This window comes from Anabas testudineus, chromosome 24, assembly GCF_900324465.2.
Source record: "Anabas testudineus chromosome 24, fAnaTes1.2, whole genome shotgun sequence".
In the NCBI taxonomy this organism is placed as follows: domain Eukaryota; kingdom Metazoa; phylum Chordata; class Actinopteri; order Anabantiformes; family Anabantidae; genus Anabas; species Anabas testudineus.
In genome coordinates, this window is record NC_046632.1 from 13,283,953 (window position 1) to 13,308,801 (window position 24,849).

General features: G+C 42.5%; 1 protein-coding gene across 1 annotated transcript in view; it reads right to left on the reverse strand.

The window, feature by feature from the left end:
- The window catches only part of fut8b (fucosyltransferase 8b (alpha (1,6) fucosyltransferase)), a 66,579-nt gene that overhangs the window by 5,364 nt on the left and 36,366 nt on the right, over window positions 1–24,849 (reverse strand). Inside the window, exons 2-7 of the mRNA XM_026341427.2 lie at window positions 22,555–23,154; window positions 15,244–15,362; window positions 14,054–14,216; window positions 10,602–10,716; window positions 7,291–7,528; window positions 2,558–2,804 (exon numbers count right to left, since the gene is read on the reverse strand). Of these exons, the coding sequence (XP_026197212.1) occupies window positions 2,558–2,804; window positions 7,291–7,528; window positions 10,602–10,716; window positions 14,054–14,216; window positions 15,244–15,362; window positions 22,555–22,757 (1,085 nt within the window). The 5' untranslated portion in view covers window positions 22,758–23,154. The remainder of the gene's footprint in view (window positions 1–2,557; window positions 2,805–7,290; window positions 7,529–10,601; window positions 10,717–14,053; window positions 14,217–15,243; window positions 15,363–22,554; window positions 23,155–24,849) is intronic.

Genomic DNA, 24,849 nt, shown 5'->3' on the forward strand with positions numbered 1-24,849 from the left:
TTATTGATTCTTGTGTATTAAGCGCGAGTCAGAATCTCTTACCATCTCTATTCACAAAGTGAGTAAAATGGTGAGAAAACGCTAATTAGCTGCTAATTATGCACCGGAGTCGCACTAGGTAAATTCCTATTTTGGAGTTTCTACTAGTTTTTATCAGGTTTTCATCCAGATAGGTAGTTTTAATCACAAGAGATGACAAGAGATGTTATAAAAGATATACTGCACTGTATAGTGAAGTCACCTCTTGATAACTGCATTGCCATGGCGATAACACTACCCTAATATCAGCAGAAGCAGAAGAAGAAGAAAAAGCAGCACATTATTTTTCTGACTGACTGTCTTTGCTGCCATTAAGCAGCATTAAGTGGTGGCAGGACGTAGCTGTGCTGATAGCTGGTTTTAGCTGGTGGCTTCAAGCCTTCCTGCAGCTCACATCCTGAGGGAGCAACTGCTCGAGAGTGGCGGCAGAGACTGAAGTGTGTGGGGGTTGTGGGGTATTCTAGGGACAAGCTGCTTGTCTGTTGTTGTTCGTACTCTCTCCATTATCCTCTGCGTCACTGCTGCCCTCTCCTACCTTCTTTTACACGTCACATTCAACAGTCAATCCTCCCCCTGCCACTTTCCACACACACACTCACACACACACACTCACAAACACACATACTGTCCAGTATATGGCCTTTGCCTACAGTGCTGACAGAAGCAGACAGGCACTTTGTTGTAACATCATTGCAGAGTGGAATGGATGTACAGTATAAAGAGCTGAAGACGAAGAGGGCAAAAAGGGATAAAAACTTTGTTCTACCCAGTGCTTAATTTCAATAACTCTTTCCCCAGTGATGTAGAGGGTTGAGTATGTGTGTGTATGTGGAGAGGAGATGGAGTCTGAAACCCAAAGAACTGTGATAGAGAAAAACTAGGAGAGCGAGAGAATTATGGGTACAGATCCACACCTGGGGAATGTTAGAGAGAGGTGAGTGTGAAATAGCAGAATTTGAAAAATCTTGGAACATGATGAACAAATGAAGACGGAGGAACCATCACAAATGAGAGGATGTGAGAGGCTCAGGCAAAAAAAAAAAAAAAAGTTGGGATGAGTCACAGAAAAGGGAAACAAAGGAGAAAAAAGGGGGGAGGAGAGTCAAAGAGGGCTGCGAGAAAGAGATGGCAGCTGCTGGGGTGATGAAAGGCAGAGGTAAAAAACCAAAGAAAAGAGCATCTGAGAAGAGGGAGAGACACAGAGAATGAAAGAGAGTCGAGCAAGAGGGAGTGAGAACTAAGCAGAGCAGGACAGGGAAAGAGATGGAGAGCAGTGACGATCGCTCACAGCAAAATTTAAAGAAGAAGGTGAGAAAAGGCAGAGCTATGAAGGGCAAGGAGCTCGTACAGAGACTATGAACATACGGATGTGAACGGTATGAAGGGGATGACAGAACAAAACCAGGCTGACTTTATAAACTATTAGAAAATAACTTGTAGCATTTGTTTTAAAGTACGCCTTTTACCAGGTGGGTGGAGTCAGCCTCATGGGACAGTGCAGAAACTTTTGACAGAAGTAGTACCAGAAAAGTACCTGAAAGTCATTCTTTTCCCATGACTGACAGTTTACTAGTGACTGTGTGCATTGTCCTAAGATTGTAAATCCTCCCTCCTTATGCCAGACAAACTAGGCTAAAACAACTGCAAAGTCCTTTTTGATCCAGGTATGAAGTACTGCCTCAAGATGGGAGGAATTATTTATGAGTCAAGAGAGGCCGACAGACAACAAAATGTTCACTGACTGAATGTCTGATACAGAGAAAAGTAAACAAGTAAATAAACAGCTAAACATGTTCAACCCATTTCTCAGAAGCTGCTATTACACATGGCCTACAGTACTGAGACTGCACACACTCCTACAATGGGCTGGACCTCATCAGAACTAAGCACCTCACACTGAGGAGCATTTTCCAGATGTGCTGCACTGGACTATGTGAGGACTTTGTGTATCACTAGCTGTACTTGTTAGACGGATCATTTACTTATTATTGTTGGTCTTCTATAAGAAATTTGTGGACAGTAGGAGAACAGATACCAGACTACAGTCATCTTTATCCTTTAATTGAAATCAATTAATGAAGAGAAGCTGCTAGTATTCAAATCATTAGTACAATATACAACAAAATATCAGCTCAGTATAGGATGTCGGTGGATTCTTTGGATTAATTTAAAGACCAAATAACCTCACTGTGACATTCCTATAAAAAAAACAACAACAAGGCCAAATTAGATGAAAAAGCAAAAGCTGAAATAAATTAACTAACAAACAAAGCACTGTCATCAAATTATGTATCTTTTAAAACTGTTGTATTAACCTTGTATTAAACTCGCCCAAAGCAGTGCTCTTTGATTTTTTTTTTTCTTCTTATGCCTTCTGTTTGCTTTACTTGTGAAGCACGATTTAAATATATCCACATTAATACTACAGTATAGAGATTATGTCATTATTATTAAAGTGTTTGTTATCACAGAAAAATCAGAAGATGAACATCATACACTGACAGCTGAGTGTTCTTACCCAATGATGGGATGTTTGAAGCCCAGCTTGGCGGTGCTCTGCTGGATCTCCTTCTCCAGCCACCCCTGAGGACGCACCAGGTACTTCACAAACTGGGACACCCACCAAACAGAGGGATCGCCATGCAATCGCTGCAGGCGTGGGGCCAGGTCTTCGGGGATGGCGAGGGGCAGGTAGGGGGGTCGAGGGTGGAGACTGTCGACAATGGGCAACTCCACAACCTGCACGTCTTTATCGTGGGCTTCTCCTAGAAGAGCAGGTAGAGAATCAGACACTTGAACATGTTTTAAAGCACGGCCCAAGTTTAACGCTGCAGTGAAAAATACTGATCACACTTTATTACAGATGTCTTTGACTGGCCACTCTAATATTTCGTTGGACCACTTTTAGCTTTGATTACAGCACTCATTCACCGTTGCGATGCTTGGATAAGCTTCTGCAGTGTCGCAGCATTTATTCCCGTCCAGAATTGCATACATTTTGCAAGATCTTGTATTGATGATGGGATACAGTTACGGTCTGGACTTTGTGGTTGCCAATCCATGTGTGAAAATGATGTGTCATCCTCCCTGAACCACTCTTTTACAATTTGAGCCAGATGAATGGCATTGTCATCTGGGAATATGCCCGTGCCATCAGGGAAGATAAAATCTGTTGATGGAATAACCTGCTCATTCAGTATATTCAGGTAGTCAGCTGATCTCATTCTTTGGACACAACATCGTTGAACCTAGACCTGACTAACTGCAGCAACCCCAGATCATAGCACTGCCCCCACAGTCTTGTACAATAGGCACTAGGCATGATGGGAGCATCACTTCTTACCCTGACGTGCCAAAACTCTGGAACTGTGTAAATCTGGACTCATCAGACCACATGACCTTCTTTCATCAATCTCCTAAAATGTTTTCTTTGCTTGATTCATTTTCATAATTTGACCCTTCTGAAACAGAATAACATCTTTTCCACAACCAAAGGATGTGTCTTCAGACATGGTTGTTTAAGAAATAAGAAGCTACCCACCGCATTAGTTAGGGTTAAATAACTTGTTGCCAGTTGAAACATAATCATCATTGCAGTAATTATTCAATGGTAGGCTTTTACCTATTTGCTTATTTAAATTCAGGTGGTGACTTTTTTTTGGATGGACAGTGTACATGCAGATTTAGCTTTTGTTTATTCCTGAAATCTTTACACTCAATCATGTTGTAAAAAAACAATATACTACATTGCGATACAGTGTGATAGTTCTGTATTATTCCCAAGCCAATTTCACTTCTGCAATATCAATCCAAATCCCTCAAACCCCCAGAGTCTAGTTTTTGTGACTGGCAGCTGCTCTTTGCTTGTCCTTGCTTAAAGCCCAAGGTAAGCTTATTTCAATCACCACTGTGTAGGGCCAGGGGCTGGGGCAGGGGTGATGGTCTGGCATTGGCCCCTTCAGGCTGAGTCCTGCTTGGCAGAATCCCTGGGTAGAGGTTTGAGCAGGGCTGATCATGAAGGTCACATCTCTGGGCAGCAGAAATCACACACATCAAGGCCAACTGTTGTGTGTTGTGCACATGTGTGATGCACACCTGCATGTGTGATGCACAAAGGTGGAAAACATACATTGGCACCCACCCACAGGTGTCCACAAAAAAGGCCATGTAAATACACACCTGGACACACACATGTATGGGGTCGTGTGGACAGTTGGAAAAAAAGGTGGTCCAGCAGTGGCTATTAATGGGGATCCAAATAGAATAACAATAAAAATGTGCATTTACACACAGAAAGACACACACACGCACACAAAGAACCCCAGCTAATCTCATCTCACCAGAAGGGATATGCCTGGCAGACACAACCTTCACTCTCTTTCAGTCTTGAAACCCAAGGAGTTTTTTTTTGGTCTGCGTGCATGCGTGTGTGTGAGCGCACGCGTGCGCATGTGCGTAAACCCAGATTTAGGCAAAAACAAGTGCTCGGCTCATGATCTGTAAGACTAAAGTGGCTCCTCCGACTGCCACAGACAGGCTCTAATACAGCTGCAAACACAGCCTCCACAGCACACTTCCAAATAAATGGCATAATGAGTCATTAAATATGGCCTTTCATAGAAAGTGTACATAAAAAAAACATGTTAAAAACAAGGACAGAAACAGAGGCTGCCAATTGTGTGAGCGCACGCTGGTGCATGGTCTGAATATAAATTGGTAAAGCATTAAATATTGAACAGAAAAATATTCCCACTCCTGTCTTTGCTTATATAACAGCACTGGCATGATTCACATAAGGGGAAATGGGTATATTTTGAGGCCTGCACTTCTTGGCACAAATTTACAGAAAGGCAGTATGTCTTCCTCCCACAGCTACTTAATTAGATCACAAAGCTTTTTTTAATTTCATCTCCACTCTAAAGCTTCTGAATATGGTTTTTGTATCATATCATTGCTTAAAACAGACAGGTCTGCACTGACACAGAATTCCTTCATTGCTTTTGTTTTCTCTTATATGGCTTTTTACACACTTTTCTGTTTTCTTTTAATGCATGATTGATAGTGAAACTAAAATATTTCAAGATTAGCATAGCTGGGAAACGGCACGTCACAATTCAACTCTTCTTTTAAAACATTTGAGATGGAGTTTATGAACTTAGAAACCTCTTGTTCCAGTTTTCACGTGCTAGGGAACATTACATTTTTCCTGCTACTCTCAGCTTCCCTCATAAGGCAGTAATATCTCTACAGAAGACTTCAAAGGAACACACTCTCTTTGGCAAATTAGCACTCAGATCAACGGGCCTTTGGTTTTCTCTTTGTGAGTTCAAAATGTTGTCTTTTACCAGGTGTGGGATGGCGGTCAGCTCGGTCCCAGTGTCCACTGGGTATCAAAATTAATTACTTGTTTGTGGTAATGGCAGTTTTTAGGCATTATTATACCATTCTCTGTCTTTCTGTCTATAGATGTCTCACTTCATAGGATAACTATGTAAAATCTTTGGTAGGATCTGGTATGGCTGCTTGTTACTAAGGACAAATCCACGCATAAATGTGAGGGTGTCCACAAAGGATAGGTGGCATTTATCACAGAATGATACAGAAGAGAGAGGATGATAAGGATTCAGGAGTGACAAACTTTATAATTTACAACATACAACAGCAAAACTTTATTTCTATTTGAGATATTCAATGCATATCTTTTTAATAACCCAAGCATTTAGCATTTCTTTTGGGATTAGTGCCCAAGAAATCGTTTTACCTAAACTGTTGGCATGGCCACAGGCCTAGCTAGTTAACTGGCCTGTCCAACAGGAAATACTGCCTTTACAATTAGCAAGGGTGGAGAAATCCGAATGGCTGGTGCCAGGAGGGGAGTGGTGTTTATAGTGAGTTGGCTGCGAGCGACCAGATGGCATATATGGATCTTTAGGAGGATGTTTATAAGAAGGACACCAGAGGAAGACACTAGATAGTGGAAAAGGACACATGAAAGGCAGGAAAATAAGAGAGGAAAGGCACAGGAGATAAGAAGGGAGAGCCCAGGAGAGCACAAGTCAAATGAGGCGATAGGAGAAAAAAATGAAGAGCTGTAAGGATGCAATGATGAGAACAAGACAGCAATGAGAAAGAAAGAGATAGAGCCAGAGAGAGAGAGAGAGAGAGAGAGAGAGAGAGGCAGGACAAGACTCACAGTAAAACCTCCATTTAGAAAGGCTTTGGTTTTGTCAGCTTAGCAGATGCAAACACACTTGTACTGTGGGACTATCCATTAATCATATTAAAATCACTATTTCAATTCATGCATCTGTGCAATCTCATTCGTAAATGATTCTGCTACCTTCGCATTAGTAGGGAGATCCATTTCCCACAAACAAGCACATCGATCTTTGCTCTAAGGTACTCTGGTACTAGGTATACATATGAACTACCTTATGGTTGAACATGGTGTTCATTATGGACAGTCCATGGCTGCCACAGAATACTAATAACACACATAAATAAGAAAAACACTCAGCAGCCAAGCTAGTGACTCTGCGATGCTGTACTTTTTGCTGAAAGCACTGTGGCAGACGTATAAGATTTACCGTTTTGTTAGCATCAAGAAGAGGGCTTACAGTACGCCCGGAGGTTTGTTGGCTCAAACACAGGTCAACAAAAGCAAAATTTTCATATTCAACACAAGAATAATAATGATCCCCACGCTACAGGACAAGCTTATAATGTAAAAATATAAATCACAATATAACAAAACTTGGGTGTGCGATGGAGAAAGTCACAGAGTCTTCTTCAGTTACTACACTTTAGCTACAATTGTCAGTGATGAAAGATATTCTCAGTATACAATACATGATGAATCAGAACTGTGCAGGGGCACTGCAACAACACATAGTGTGCAACACTTAAAACATAAATTCATTACATTTTCTCTCTGTATCAGTCACACAGAAACCTACTGAAGGTCAGAGGAGTAGGTTGTTCCTGTAATCTGAAGTCACATGATTTCTTGGCAGTGAAGCCTTCATACATTCACCTGCTGCTGTTAGATTGGCCACCAAAATGCTTTAACAGGAATTTCATAGTCTTCCCTAACCAGGGAATTCACACAGGTCTGGCAGACCTTTTGTTTCCCTGGGATAGTCCACAAACCAGTTGGGGTTATTCTATTACTAAGCAGTTGATTGTAATCGTTGTGGGGAGCACAGTGCTGTGAATGAATGTAATACACATAGTGCGGGTGTGAGTACCTACCTGACCAGTGTCCAGTGGTGGCCCCAGAGCGGTCAGTGCAGGTGTTACTGACGGGCAGGAAGACGGTTTCCCAGCCGCCTGGAGCATAGCGCCAGTTGTGAGACTCCAGAATGAGCGTGCGCTGAGTGCCATAAGCGATCATGAAGCAGTAGACAACATGGTGGAGCTGGCAGCCATAGCCACAGCCCTTATTGATGTTACACACCAGCTTTCTCGCCTTACTGCAGTCTGGAGGGTTCTAGGAGGAGGAGAAACGATGTTTGAACATTTTTTATTGCTTGACCTTCGTCTTGTATCCCTCAAAGCCCTGCTCTCTGACTTGTAATAACACTATGTTTTCTTTGTTCCCTTTACCTCTCTGCCTCATACTTCATCAATTTATTCTGTTACCTGCTCACTCCTCAGCAACACTTGCAGATTGTACAACTATTTTATTATAAGACCAACATATTTTAGCTCATGGCCTTCATCAGGGTCTGTTCAAAGTACATAGCCAAGAACATTTAAATAATATGGTGAGGTTTACTTGTCGGAAACCACATAAAGATGCTTCAACGAACCCATGGAAATTAGATTTCATTCTATTTAAATGTTCTTATCTATGTACTTTTTACAGGCCTTGATAACGGCCATGAGCTGAAACGTGTTGGTCTTTTTGTTGCTCTTGCATTTTTGTATTGCTTCACTTTCTCATCCCATTCATTTGCTTTACATTCAGACAAAGTCTGTGAGGAACAAATCCAAATGAGAGACACTAAGGGAGGAGACAAGGACTTCTCTTTTTTTGTATAAAAAAGAAATAAGAGGAACTAGGAGTGTGACACATGCTGTGTTGTCGATGAGTTGCTGGGAAGATTGTGATTCGCTCGGCAGCCGGTCTGAGCGACTCAGCAACCAGCTCGTGCCAACCGGCTTCCTAAACAGCAATTACCGGCTGATGGGAGTGTTTTCCTCATTAGGCTGCTGCAGCTGTGGATGGTTCACAGTAATCAGGCCGCCCGGCACCCACCGGCTAATGCTGCCTATCACACACTAGCAGGAGAGGAAGAGGAAGAGAGGGAGGAGGAGGAATAGAGAGGGAAGTGAAGAGGAAAACAGATGAGAGGATAAAAAATACAGAGGAGATTAAAGAAAAAGGAGGACAGGGCAACAAGAGGGAAGGAGGAAGAAGAGGGAAGGGAAAGAGGAGATGAGGAGAGAGAAAGAAGGAGAGGCTCCTCTAGGTGCTGAAAACTGATTACCACCACTACTGTTCAATAACGGAGTACAGCAGCCATCGAGCTGACAGAGAAGCCACACAGGTATTCCTTCTGAGCTACAGGGTGCTGGTTAATTTTTTTTTGGCCCAAAGGTGCAAGCAAACCAACTGCACTGATCATTTACAGTGATGTTCTGACCAAAGGAGCCGAGGAAAACTTCATCTGCATCTGAGCCACTATGTCTGTATGAGATCAATGTGCGGCATGACCCGTGTGGCATAAGAGGCCAGGATGCCGCCATCAGATCCCAGGTTGATAATGATGAGGCTGGAATGACTCTGAAATGCTGAGAGACTCAGTTCAGCGATAATGACGGCAGCTGTGTGTAGAAAGGCTGCCTCTGAGTACCGCTGTGCACTGTAGGTTAAGTGTCTGTTTAAATGGTCTGCTTTTTGAGCGTGAAACATCGAGTGACTCAGTTCAGAGAGACCACTGGGATATTGTTTGTGTAGGAAATAAGGCTGAGAACAACTGGACACGAGAGATTGCATGTCAAGCTCAGGTGATTATCCACTGTAGTTCCCACAGTCAAAAGCATAGAGGACAGACAGAAAGTTGTGCAACGCCGTATAAAAATGTTCAAGGAAAGACTCAATTGAATACATTTTGTTTAGGTAAATGTTTTATACTCTCTGTTGCCAGCAGATTTCTAAAATACCAAACCATAAACACAGCAATAACATATCAGCTTAATGGGGAAATAGTTTGATAGTCGCCAACTTTGGTTTGCCTGCAGGTGGAACAGTGTATTTTTAGGCTGATGAAGTAGATAAGAGTAGTAAAAACAAACGATAAGAGTAAAGTTGCCAAGTACAGTTGTCATGTGATCCATTGTTAATTAAAAATGTATTGCAGCTTTAAGGATTATAACTTTAAAGCAGAGAACACACTCGTTGTCTGATAAATGATCTGGGGAATGCAGCATTAAAACACTAAAGATCAAAAACACGATCTTGCTCATTACTAATAGTCTCATAGTGCAAAAATAGATGAAAAGCATTCCCAACAGAAATCCATCTGAGGAAGCCAGTCGTGTTCACTGAATGTCGTGAGTGGACAGATGGAGCAGACGCAGAGATGGAGTTAGTTAAACCAGGAACGAAGGGAGAGGAGTGTGGCGCGGGTGGCAGGGACAGACGGATAGGAAGGAGGAGCCTGTCTGTGTGTGTACATATAGATGTATGAGTGAGTGTGTCTGAGTGAGACAGCAGCACACACACACACACACACACACACACACACTAGGTGATTCTAGGTGAATCCATCTGTGCAGAAGTCGGTGTGTGTGTGATGAATTAGTGATGGCAGCTGGTGGAGCGGTGTGATCCCTCAGCAGTGGTGACAGCAGCTGTTAGTGGTGCTGTCTCCACCCAGCCAGACTGACTGGGTCCTCTTCATCAAACACACTGGCTCATTAATGCTGCAGGGCCCGGTGCCGCGTTGCGGTGCCCCACCTGACAGCCCGGTAGCACCAGGGAAGGGGAAGGGGTGCAGGGTTGCTGGGGGTGAGAGGATGTATCCTGGGCATCCGGCTATATATGTGGAGCTGTTACCATATAGCACATCTAGCTATGCTTGAGTGACTGTGTGTTTTCCCTTTGTACTGTGTAGCTGGTTTTGCATTTCCACACATGCGCGTCTGCCGATCTGTCATTTGCATGGGGATCTGTGTGTTTTGGTGCCTGTGTCTGAGCGAGCGCATGTCTGTGTGTGTGTGTGTGTGTGTGTGTGTGTGTGTGTGTGTGTGTGTGTGTGTGTGTGTGTGTGTGTGTGTGTAAGTGTGTCACTAAACTGCTGACAAGCGACAAGAATCCTGCTTGTCAGATCTGACTGCTGAAACAGTCTGCTATCACACCCCTCACCTGCTCCTTGTGGAAACTGATGCTGACAGTTACGGATGGTGCAAATGAGACAAGCGAGTGTGAAAGATGTTCTCAAAAACACATATGCGCATTTGTACGTGTGAGGGAAACATTTGCATGAATGCTCACGAAGTATTTACGTGTGTCAACATGTGTGTGTATGAGACACAGTAGGTGTGTCTGCACATACCTGTAGGTAGGTGATTCTGTTCTGGACCAAGTCCGATAGGTCTTTAGCCTCCTTTACTCTCCACTCGCCCACTCCGTCTGCCTGGCTGAGGTAGTACAAGTCTGTCATGATGGATCTGCAGACACATACACACATATTAAAACTAAATACATAATAAATCTGTATGTTCAACCCGCTTACTGCTAAACCACCGCATGATACAAACTGCAGCTAAAAAAAAAAAAAAGATCAGTGTGAGGTGAAATTTACAATTCAGCAAATGTGAAAATAAGCATAAGGTATTTTTAAACAGCAAAAATGCATCTGTGGTTGTTGATGAATCAATGTGTCCAGTGTCCAGTCAGCTCTATTTGCATGGTGCGCCTTAATAATCACAGATCAGGGGGGTGAATGTGACGGGCAGGAAAAATGCATGCTACTGCTACTATTCAGGTAAAATGTTCTGTGTCTAACTGGCCTCATAAAGAACTCTCATCTCTGGCTGTACTAAAACATCAAGACCAAAGAAAATCAATGATTACGCTTGTTGGCATCACAGAAGTTCCAAGATAGTTGCTTTAACGCGATGATAATACCATCGCAGTCGTTTAATTAACAGGATTATTGCAAAAACAGACACTCCCACATGAGTGTTTAACTTTCTAGAAAATCAACTAAGTTATTATATAGTGAGGTAAATAAGATTATAATTCCCCCATAGAAGATTTCATGGCCCACCCCCACTTATTTGTAGATGTACTGGGCTGACACACTCTTCCCTAATTATTTCAGTCCAGATAGGAAGCCTAACTTAATCTTTTCAAATGCTTCTGTGACTTGCACAGAATGTTTATGATTCTGTTTCAGTAAACTAAGAAATATTATGAATGAAAAGATGAATGAATAATATGATCTGTGTATGCCAGCAGTTGAGAGATCGTGAGGCCTCGAAGATTAAAAAAAGCTTCGGAAAAGAACATCCACTAGACAGCATATGTTAACAGTGTACTGCGTGTTAAACATTACCGAGGCTCAACATGCTTTTGGGATATTTATAGAAAAAATGTCATTTCCGTCATGCTGACTGATGGCAACAACATCTTTCTGGTTATTTAGCTCTTTTGGATTAGGTCTGCCATCTGCAAGCCTGTGACAGCGAATTTGTGTATGTGTCACACACTGCCAAATATCGTGACCATCCACTTAAAAACATGCCCAAGAGCTCTGATATGTGCAGCTCGGGGCAGATGCAAACACATCTCTCTCTCTCCCTCTCTCTCACACACACACTTACGCAAGCTTAATTTATTACTCACTTCTTTGACCCAAATCAGTCACATCTTGTGTGGCTGAGAGTTCGTACGTATGTATACCGTCTAGAAAAAGTAAGTGAACCCTTTGGAACGATCTGTCTTTGCCTTAGAATATGGGCAGCTCTCATCAACAAATACAATATACTTGAGCTAATAGCACATGAATCACTGTATTTCTCTGGTCCAATCTGAGTCATTCAAATAGTTGTGAAGCTCTACACCAAGAGACTAGAGTTAGGAGTTAGAAAGCCTGGAAGTATGGGTAAGAGGGACCTTGACTTCTCAGAAACGCTGAATTCTAGTTCTACAGTCTCTTGTTCACAAGAAGCATCTGTTGTGACTCATGCCAAACAGTGTCACAGGATTTAATAGATGTTTGAAAGATGTGCTCAATAAAAGTTTGAAAAGTGTCTGTGTTTTATTAGCTTAAGCACATTGTTTTTCCAAACATGAATGCGATTTCGAATGTGATCAGGCGATGCCTTATCATTTTTCTGAAATGTGGCAGCAGCAGGGAACTTTTGTGTGTATCCTTTTGTGCGTATATAAAGTTGCATTGTCTGATGCTGCATCAATAGGAGAGCAATTACAAAGTTTCAGGTTTAGATTAGAGGAAAAAAGGCAGGAAAGACAGTGTGTCCTGTTCCATGACATAACGGGTAGTCATTTGATAAGCTCTGTCTATTCACTCTGAAACTCGCACGTGTTGCTTTTGCACTACTTACAATAACACTACCAGCCACACTGTCCTATTAATCCTGTAGCATGATGTGATGTGTTGAGTTACAGTAGAGAGTTTCACAGTAATGGCAGAATAAATAAATATTTTGTAAATTTCTATATTTTCTCTGTTTTAGTTAGTTTTTAGGTTTTTGGAGAGGCTTTTAATTTGTAAAATTCTAGGTTAATAATTACATACGTTGTTAATCACCTTGGGGAAATTGTTGCTGGGCAGCTGCCAAACAGTACATGTCAGCACTACTACTACAGGGTTTTGGTGTATTGTGCAAGGACACCTTATCACGTAGTCAGGAGGAACCAGGAAGCAAATCTCATGTCTCCTGGAGCAACTTAAGTAACCTTTAACAAACTAAAAATACTTTAGTTTAATTTGGTGTTTGCGGTACACTTTACAGTATGTACAGTGACGGACCAGCATTCATATTTTCCTTGTACGTGCAGAAATGCTCATTACTTGCTTTCCTTGTTGCAGACATTTAAACTTTGGACCATTAAGTTGTTTGGCAGATCGCCACGACCTTTCACACCATCTCATCTTGGCCGTCTATAAAACTTTGAGAAATTGAAAGCTCTTCATAACGCAGTGATCATTTCCACTGGGAGAGCAGTACACGCACTTGTACTGTTGTTTAATGTATATTTTTAATGTCCTATATCTTTATTTTACTTGGCAATTTTTCAACACGACAACCTGAGCAGGATTTAAATGTAGGAGAGCTGCATTTATCTTTTTATTGCTCCTTCCACCTTTGCCCCTATCTCTGCTGCCTCCCTGAATCTTTGCCTACAGTACATACACAGAAATCCAGCGGGCACACATGGAAAGTGAATGCATTTGAAAGCCTGTGTGACTACTGTATGACGTTTTTGTGTGTGTGTGTGTGTGTGTGTACATGCAGGCTTGTGTGTTTAGAGTGAGGAATCATTCTTGGGAAAGCTGCTTAGGCAGCAGTGACTAAGACAATGGGTCCTGTAAGCCACTTCAGGAGGATTACAATGAACCACTTGGCTAAGTAACACCATGCCATTCTTCATTCAGCTTTGTGGAAGTCTGCCGTCGTGATGACGGAGAGGGTGTGTGTGTGACCTTTGCCCTTTGTTTCACAGTTACTACTGCAGGTGCTGCTTTCAAGTCCTACTGCTGTAGTAAATCTCCTCGTTTCAGCTCTTGCCAGTAAACAGTAGCCTGTGAGTCTATGAATCAATACTAAATGCTTTAAAGACAAACCACCCCCCCGCCTCTGACACTACCTCTTGAGGTGGCTTAAAGGTGGGTTTAGGAGGAATTGGCACAGCAAACACCTCTAAAAGTGGCTACTGTCAACGTGGCCACAGGTTTACTGGTAACCTACAATTCCCAGTGGAACATTTTTCCACTTGTTACATCTTTCCACGTTTTCAGTCGTGGCGTTCGCCCACCTTTCCTGGTGTCCAAGGTCCTGCAGGAGTGTGTCTGCGTATTTCTGCCTCTCACTGGGGTCGACATTGGCCAATTTCTTCACTTCGCTGCGAACAAAGTACCAGAACTCCTTAACGCCATTCTCCACCCTCCTCCGCAGCTCCTCCTGAGTGGGCCCGGGGCCTGCAGTGGGGGTAAGAGAGAACAGCTAACAAACAAAACATAACAAAGCTGGTGTGACATTTGAGGCGTATGAGAAGTACGATCTAAACAATGAATGGATCATGTTAGCTTCAAAGGACTTTCATAAGAATACAACTAGAAGAATCAAGGTAGGAAAGAGGTTTTTAGGAATGTCTGAACATTAGATTATGTGAGTGTAAGTAGGCTCATGGCACACATCAAGGTTTTGAAATAACCATTAAAATTTTCCTCTTTCATACTTCATCCCTAGGTGTTGCTTTGACCTCATTAAGCAGCACTCGATCAATGTTTTTTATGCTCATGGCTCTCTCTCATGTGTTTTGTCAGACAGTTCTAACAACAGGAAGGAACTCTACACCCCGACTGAGCCAAACAATGTAGAGTAACCCACATGGATAACACAGCTGCCTGCTCATGTTCTGTGGAGAGAAGTAAACAAACAACAACAACAACAAAAAAAAAATCAAGGGAAAGAAGAAGAGCCTAAAGCAGAAGGAGAAAGAGGTGCTGGTGAAGAGGGTAAATCTCTCGTTTTTACTAACCTTCCTATCTCTCGCACTCTCTTTCCTCTTCACTCGCTCCCTTGGTGGAAAAAAAGCTGGAGGGTATTTTTAGCCTTTTCTTCCCCTGCGGCAAGATGGAAAGGCTGACCCTGTGCTGCCCTCCACGCTCACATGTCCTTCTTTATTTTCTCTTTCGGTCTTTTTTTTCCCCTCTCCTCTCTCTCTCCCTTTCTGCTTTGGGGCATTCATACTGCATCCACTTCATTCACACATTTCCCCACTCACCTAACAGCTTTTGTGCCCCTCTGACCACTGCTCACAACGGCAAATACACACATAACCCGTCCGACCGCACGCCTCTGCCATCATCGCTGCAAAGCTAGTTCTCACTGCAGGCTCACAAGTCTGGTTTCCTAACATATACTGTCAACCCCACAGCTTCAAAATCAATCCAAGCTCTGTGCCAAATCCTTTCCTGCTACCTTTCAGAAAGCCTTACTCACCATCTCCTGTGAGTTTCTGGAAGCTGTGGATCTTCTGTTTGGCTCTGGTTAGCTGGTCCTCCAGGGAGCGCAGTCTCCCTGCAGCCAAGGACCCTGCTTCTGCCTGACCCTCTGGTATCCTGAGAGAACAAGGCACAATGAGAAGATACCATGGATGAGCATGGGTAGTGCGACAATAGAATATCCTACTGTTGCTAAACTATTGTTCTGTAATTACCAATTAAAACTATATAGTAGCGGACAAAAATCCTCCTTTTCTACATATAACTGGTTGTACATAGTACTTGCTTTGTTGTAATTAGGTATTATTGTGTATTATATTCATTTGGACCATAAAATACTCAACAAAACTTTTAATAAAACACTCCAAGCCACACATTTACAGAAGTGTGCTCTATTTTCTCTCTGTAACACGTAGTCTGAATAGTCCTTAACAAGATGCAAGAGTTTGGAGACGCAGTTAATGTTTATCATCTAAACATTTACTGACTATTCCAGTGCGCATTTTACTGGGATGACTCAATTTACATTTGGATGTTTCTAGATCTAAAAGTTGCATTAAAGACGGGAGCTGTAAAGGCTGGCGTCCAGAAGTGTTCACCACTGAAAACTATATTTCATTTGCTTTGACACCACAGTGGAGCCTCCCGCAGTCTTGTCCTGGTTTATTTATAGTGAGCTCAAGATTATGTACAGAGTACTGAATCATCGTCTGTTTTTGTTAGGTTCACATATACTTATTCTATATACTTATGCACAATACACCCAAGCACATCGTCTTACAATATTCACTGAATAGTTTATGTGATGAACGGCTAATCATGATCAAATGCCTTTCTGTGGAATTTAATTGAAATGCACAAAAGAAGAAAGAAAGCTTTATTATTGTCCTTTAAATCCGGTTAATAGCCCCGTGAATGGTTAATTTAGAGCTGGTAAATCTGTAATACAATGCTTACACATGATATCACTTTAAGTCTATAATGGATACAAATGTAAAACAGTGTGACTCATAACATACAAATAAAATTAACTTACCATAAAAAAACACATCACTACATCACAGCTAGCCAAATACAGTAAATTAATTAAATATAACTAGTTCTTATTTGACCATGTATCAGCAGCCAATCTGGAAATACAAGATATGTATGCTTATTGCATACAGTGTGCTGTTGTTAATGTGGCCCTGGTCACGGTATTGTAGCATGTTCTTTCTAACATGTGTGAAAGAACACTGCAAAGACAAAACATGTACGTCACAGGCAACTGATCATTCCTTGTATTCCTGGCTATTAGGTTACAGGGAAACCGGTCCTCAGGGTTTTTTGTTGCTTTGTGTGGCTTTTTCCGTACTAAATATGCAAATGCATCCGGACATCTGTGCTCAGATGTATTGCATTCATTCTGCTTTTTACATTTACAGCTGGAAATCTTGCTATGCTTAAGTGTGCATTAGAGTTGAAATGATGTTTAGACAGCTTTAAAGTCCACTTCATATATTTCACATTGTGGAGTGCATTTACTGTGTGTTTTCAGTGTTTTGTAAATTATAACACAGCGATAAATAAAGATATGACATATATTTTTTCCACAGCACTGTGATGATGAACTATGAATAATTGCTGCATGCATGTAATGAGAACAGAACGACATGCTCAGACATAGTTCGAATCAGCCAAGGAGAAAAAAGAACTGCCACTGACATTATACCAAATCAATTCCTCTACATAAAACTATTAAAAATAGAATATGTTCGAACGCACAGGGGCATTGGTGAAGCGCTGCAAAGGCCATGTTAACGAGCCATCAAGGCATGCAAACTCAATTTGCTCCCTGAGTGAGGAACATCAGTCGCTGCCAGGCATAAAGATGAGACTTTTAAAGTTGCAACAGCCTCGGTCCCTGAGAAGCCCTGGTCTCCCACTTCACTGAGCACTAACTGAGCACTGTGCATCAAAGCCAGGGAAATAACCGAGAAGAAAAGAGATGGTATTTTAACTTATATTATGTAATCATATGATGGACAAGAACTTCTCCGTACCTGCGTGTGGCATCGCAGATATTTATGGCGTATGCATGTATTAAATTCACGCTTCTGTTCTCTGTGAGATCCATGGTGTGCTCATTTCAGCTGTGTGACACAGATGTTTTGAAACAAGACCCAGGTGCATTTCCCTTTCTAGTATGAACTTTAGTATCTGTTCTCACCGCCAAGTCTGTTCAAACATTATACAAAAGATCTCCCAAAGGCCAAGCCTTAACCTGCTAGTTACACCACTGTACAGGAAATGGGACCATTTCACTCAGTGACATCATTTCCCTGGGGTTTTAAGAGTTGCTAAAACTGTAACATAAAGCAACACAGTATCTCCTTGAACAATGCAGAAGAAATAGGCCAGAGCAGCACAGGATCAGGAGCAGAGATTAGTTAACATACTCCAAAGAAACATGAATTGCTGAAGCCACAGTATTGGTGCAGGCAAAACACACCCCCAATGACGATATGTAGATACAAAATACATCTAAACACTGAACAGTATCAAAACACAGACACACACAGTAAGGAGGAAAACATTGTACACAAATGATCCCTGATGGTATCTCTAGAGGACTTGAAACCAAGACTAGACTAGGCAGCTGGATTCCACAGTGTCTCAATCAAACGATACAGGCGCAGTAACAGATGAGAACAACACTGACTTGGGGGAAGTAAGGTAGGAAGGTACGGGGAGACACGCTGGAGTCACAGACAAGCTATCGGCACTAAGCACTGAGCCAAAAAGCAGGTGAGGTTCACCGTGCAGCTGCAGTTTTTTCTGAAACTGCTTCACAGAATGATCCGAGCTGGGCGGAGCAGCCTGAACGGTGGGTGGCACTGTGGCACACACATATATTTCCATGGTAAGATTTAATATACTATGCCTGACAAAAGAAAACCCATGTGCTCACCTGGGAAGCCATATACATGGATGGAGATTTAAAGGAGACGCAGGTGAAAGGGCACGACGTGAACACAATTAGGCAGTAACTTACTTTGATTTACTGTTCTTATACTACGCATGTGTATATAAATGTGCACAGCCATGCTGTGATGAGTCGAAGATTCACTGCAGTGCTTTTTGGGAGCTCACAATACATTTCTCTAAACCACGTGACTCCAATAAGTCAAGCTAATAAACCACAGGAATGTGGCAACGCGAAAAAGACCCATAAAGCGTAGAAATGGAGGAAAACGTTCTTTAAATCATCTGTAAGAAGTTATAGTTATTATAGAAGGAGATAATGATAGAAACAACACAGTCCCCATATACAGTATATTGTACTGACACACATACAGCCCTCTACGCTCTCTCTGCTGTTTCTTCTGGATTGTATCACATCAGTTAATCTCGTCTCCAGGCCTCTTCCACTTTGCTGTATTCATGTTATGTCTACTGACTCAAATAGCATCATTCCAAGTAAACTGATTCTGAATGGTGCATTCCTGCCTCGCAACTTTCAACGCCTCAGCACATCCATACCCAACCAGATTCGCTCGGAGCCCTACTTGACAGAGATGTCTTGACCACAGACAGCTCCCACAATGGGGCTAGTGTGTAGCAGTGGTAGACCTTCTGAGCCTGAGCGACGGCCGGGTCAACGAGAGTTCAAATGTGAGAGCAGCAGCAGCATCTGTTCATTGGGGCCCACACAGGGTTAAAACAGCATTTCAGGATAAATATTTCCCTAAAACTGTCTCCTAAACATGAGTGGACTGTGGTCTCACAACGCCAAAACATTTACATATTTTATGTTACTTAATTAAAATAAAATATTGAAATGAAGTGAGGCAGACATAAACAAAACCTATTGTACCACAAGAATGTACAAGCGAATGTTGCTGGAAGCAAACTATAAAAAATAAACAAGGGCACATAGAAGAGGAGTAATTGAGGTGTAATGGTCAGATGCCAGCACCATTAAAAGACAATTTAACTGAAGCATGAAAAAACAATTTGTCTCAATCTTACCCTTTTCTCTATCTGTTCTACTTCTGTGTTACATGGATTGAATATGCAAACAATGCAATGCATTTGTTCTACATCTGATAGGTAGAGTTTACAGTACTGGGTTAACTGAAACTGTGTTTAGCAATTTATCAGTGAACTAATGGTGCTTTATCACCTAGTTTCTGATGGTGCTGTACAACGACAAACATCTGCACTGTTCAGCTGAAATAATGTTCTCCATGAAACAGATTAGTGAAAATAATCCTTTCTTCTTTTTGCTCTTTAACTTCCGTGCCATCCTCACGCCATCCATCATGCCAACCTCCTCTTCCGCATCGCCCCCGTCCATCTCTCCATCCTTCTGTTGGCATGCCTGGGGGAATCGATCGGGTCCTCATCGCTCAGTCCAGCTGTCACTCTTGCCCCTCAATCCATGCGATGTCACACCATCGGGCTGGTGTGTGTCATTGTCTCCGTGGGAGTCGTGGCTTCGTGCCCGAGGTGACTGACAGCTGCAGAGAGGGCGGAGCCAGACAGACCCGAGCTGCTCGACCTCGTGCTCACCTCTCATTAATGCTTCTGGTTGATTGGTAGGTTGGCACATTTCCTGCCACTCAAATCACTCACGAATGGCCTGACTAACCGAATCACTGGCCTGAATATGTCGGACAGCCAGGTGACACACTTGGATCACTGATTGACAGATTAATTAATATAACATGACAATTCAATTTTAAAGTTGTCAGAAATATGATCAATAGTGTGATAAGAATCCACCGAGCAGGTTGAATAGTTATCTTCTTGGGGACACTACACAAATTTGCTATTTGTGATCAAGAAAATCAATAACTCAAACAAGCTGCTTCATCACTTTACATCATAAAACAAATGAGACAATGTAAACAAGATACTTTCAAATATATATAATGAATGCACAGTACTGCACAATAACACAAAACACATACACACATCCATCTAGTCCTGCAGTGGTGTGATGACACTAACCAAGTTAAATCCTACTCTGAACTATAAATCAATCTCAATGCAGTGAGTTTCTATGGAGTAATAACTCAACGCAAATGTGTAATAATGTCAGTTTTATGGGTTTAAATCTCTCTGAAGCCACTCATAAAAAATGAATGCATTAATGTGAAGGTTAGGTGCTTGGGATGAAACCTTCTTTATTATCTTTTGTCAGCAGGGTGCTTGCAAAGAACTGAACTCTCCTCCTTGTACAACATTCAGAGATTCATGTTTTGTCCAAATCTGCAGGGAGAGTAATGCAGTGGATTGAGTTAGGCATGCCTTTAGCTAGTTGATCAGTGAGCTAGTGAGTTGTTACATAGTCAGTCAGTCTGTGGCAACTGCCGGCTGGGGCTTGGCCTGGCGCCATGCTTCTGTCAGCAGTTTGGTAGTCAGGCAAAGAAGGAGGGAGCTGAAGGAGTGAAACAAGAAACAGGATGAGGAGCTGAATAAAGAAGGGAGAGGCTGTGGCAGGAATGACTGGCAGCTCACTAACAGCCTTTCTGCGTCTATTAGGACTAATATAAGGATGAAGACACACTACAGAATGGGTAAGTGGTGGAGTTATCTCCTGGGCCTGTCTCTGACCACTCACACACACATGCACAGAGGTACAAAATTGAACAGAAGACAAACCAGCCCCTGTCACCGTCAGTAGCTCGAGAAGCTTAACCTCAGCAAGCCGGCTGCCTGCTTTTGGCTTGCTGTGCTGGATACTTAGATGAAGCTTGTAGTGGCTTGTAGTGCTGCCCCAGTGAACAACTGTGGGGGCCATGGCTCCAGATCAACAACCGAACTCAATAACAAGCAACAAACGTGCAGTGTGTCAGAGACCCATCTGGACACCGGACGACTGAAAGCTGCACTTGTTTTCTATGCCATGAATTCCACCTTTATTTTTGAGCCAATTTTTGAATAATTACAAAAGCAGGGGATTTCATCAGGGAGCATCTGACTGAAGCAACATATGCATGAGTGTTTTCATGTGTGTGTAAACTGATGAGGGCTACGCATCAAAGTGAATCAGAATATCACAGAGCAGCAGCAATGGCAACATCTGAAGCCTGAGCTCGCTCTAAATATGCTGCACACCAGGACACACTACTGTACTACCGCAAATGAATGCACAGTCACAGACATACGCAGCCATGCACAGACACTGTGTTTATGTGTAACACTGTCGCAGTGTGGAGATAAGAATGGAACCATCTGTCTCTCTATTACACATAACATGAATGTGTGAAACATGCTGAGTCGTTCACAGGCTCGTACAATGTACTCGTCTCTGCCAAAAGAAAACAATAAAATCTGGTCAAGTGTGTGACAGTCCATCTGTCTGTCTGTCACACACAGCAACACCACTGATCAACTTTTGATGAAACATTTCAGCAACACTTGTCGAACTGTATACACACTATAGGCAAGATGCTGTTTTAATCAGCTGCTGGGTGAAATGTCAGAAAACACTAAAGAAATGATCATCTCATTGCAAAATGGCATTTGTAGAATTACTATGATTGGACTGCCAGTGAGCTATTGTATTGAGCTGTTGTATTTCAGACAATAATGCGCTGAATCACAGTCTTTTCATATTTTTAAGGACTAAAACATATTTGCATGCATTGTTTGCTCAATCTTCAACTGTGTTCTGTGTAAAATCTAAGATCCACACATTTAGAAATGACTCTAGTGGGAACTGATGCTTTTTACCAAAGCATTCAAAAAACTAAATTTAACTAAGTACTAAAAAGGACTTCAACAATATAGTTTAATACATAAGTGCATTACCTGTGTCAGACTTTCACTTTCATTCTCAAGTGTAGAGAATTATATTTATACTTGGGCTGCACAATTGTAGCTGTGTTTGTCCATGTCAGACAGTGGAGAGCTATACTACAGTATGTGCTAAAGCTTGTGATAAATACTGTAGTATGCAAACACGCAACACAAAACTGATAACTTGTAAAAGTGATAACTGCCACACCTGAATTTTGCCTGTAGCAGTGACTGTTAAAAGATTTTATGGAGAATTGGCGCAATACTATTTGTGCTTGCCTGGAATATTTCTATGCACTGTGCATTTGCTGCAGCTGGACTAATGTTAGCTAAAAAGTTAGTTAATACACACCACCTCCATTATGTAGATAGGGTATATATGTGTTATATAAATACTAATAATAATAATAAAGGAATTTACCTTTTTCTGTTAAGTTTCTTTGCATAGAATACAACGCTGCTGTACAGTACACACACTGATTTAAACAGATAAAAGAGGAAAAGTGCATCTTGTTGTTACCTGAGAGATTCAGCCATGCGCCGAAGGTCTTCATTCTGTTGCTTGAGCCGCTCTAACTTGGCCAGGATCTTAGAGAGCTCTCGGCTGGACCGCTCCGGGTGCTCGCTGTCCCTCACCAAGTGACCACCGATGTAGAAGAGGAGCGTGCCCCAGGCCAACAGCACCAGGGTAATCCAACGCCATGAACCTGCCCAGGGCCGCATGGTTCAACCACGCCCACCCAAAAATGCCTCTTAGTGTGCCTGTACACCCACCAACCCACCGGCCTGCCTGCCGGATGTGCGCACACACTCTGTGCCCCGTCACCACAAGTACCACAGAGGCAACCTTGGCACTGGCATCTTTGCAGGGATGGTAGACAGTAAATGACAGATGAGAGGGAGATGAGTGCGTTTATGGCTCAGGAATGCCAGTGGGTCTTTCTCCAGCAATCAGCTTGACTTCCCTGTGTGTGCTAAAGCATGGCTACCATGCTCAGAAGTCTGTGTGGTTCAAATTGGTTCCTTCTCCCCTCTACCCAGCTCCGTGTTGACCAGATTGTCCCACACCGTCTTGCTGTTTCCTTCCACTCCCACAGGATTCTTGCATTAAGGCTGCACCCTGTAGAGGAGAAAGAGGAAGGAATTAGTTGCACAAAGCTTTGTCTTGCAAATATTTGATGTGCTTTATAGTCAAGCAAATTTAAACCATTCAGTGGTTAAGCCAGCAAGTAACCTTGACAGATACTACAAAAGCATGAGACATGCTTCTTATGGAGCCATATAGAAAGAACTCAAACAGGGCAAACAGACCAAGATACCAAGATATTGCTGACTGGTCCTGACATAACCCTGTCTCAGCAGCCTGCAGGATTGATCAGCATGACACTGCAATTTGCATTTACATTGTGATGTGCAGTCCCTGAGCTTTGCTGCATTGCTGTCGAGGCAGGACAGGGATGTTCCACTTTCCACGTCCTGCCTGCTTGCACATTACACACATACACTTGTAACCGCCCACACTCTAGTTTCTGAAACGTACACACACACACACACACACACGGACAGACATACATACTGAAGCCACAGCGCAGACAAGAGTTCATCTGTTATCTCATCATTTGCGTCTTCACCTCACACCACATTTACAACCCCAGCCTACCACAACTCACCACCAACACTTTCACCCTCAGCCCGACTGAGGGTTACTAAGCCTAACAGATAATGGAATTGTTAGGAGATGACAAAAAGTTCTTTCTCAAGTGCCCACTCCCATCCCCGTAGACTCTGCGACAGAATACAACACAGACAAAGTAAAATGGTGAGCTCAACTGAGCAGAGGGAACGAAAAATCCCTGGATCATCACTTCCCTTTATCCTATAGGAGCGGGGGAGGCGGAGATGGACATGTTGGGTTTATGAAGCAACCTTCGTTGTCAACTCCCCAACAAAGCCTTGCCATGCAACTGACACTAGTCATGTGATGGGATGAAAACTGGCAGGTGTGTGTGCTATCATCTCTGAGCGTGTAAGAGCATACTGGAATAACTCCAAGCATCTTAGACTTTATGTGAGTGGCGGTGGAGGGGCGGGGTTGATTGACACATCCGAGTGTCTCTGGTGTTTTTGCCTGTGAGCGCTGAAGACAGAGGAAAGTGTTCCTGCTGGGGTTCGCCTGGTAGCACAGAAGTAGGTTAACAGAAGTACATCATGTTTATTGTGGCAGTATAGTTGATATGTAGGACATAAATGGTGCCATGCAGTAATACCACAGAGACTGTATGTGCTCATTGAAGCAAACTGCCCAGAATGCAACAGTTGAGATCACTAAAACAATGCAGTGCAAACTACTCTCCTTCACTTCTTATTGAATAATGTGAGATTACTGAAATGTGTGCAGACGGTCCTTCCTTGTCGTGCGCCTGTTGTGACTAACCTGGGCTGACACAAGGGTGGCTCCTCTTTATGTATGCAGCACAAGGATGTGCTGAGCTGCATTTTATTATGGAAAATAAGCGCTCCGAGAGGGTAGCACTCTACCAGCTATTGCGGGACTGGGACTTTAGTAACAGGCAGGCTGCAAAATCCCTTGTCACTGTGTTTGAGGAGCCATAATGAGGTTTGTGTTCAGTAGACTAAAACTGATAAATATAAAAGTGTTGGATGAGGAAAGCAACCGCTGCCAAATAGGATATGAGGAATTTCTTCTGGTTACTTGTTCTGGTTTAAACCAAGTCATTAATACATATATTGGTTTATTAACAGAACTTAGTCAGTGACGTGTCGTGATAATAGGTATATGTAACTTTAACAGATT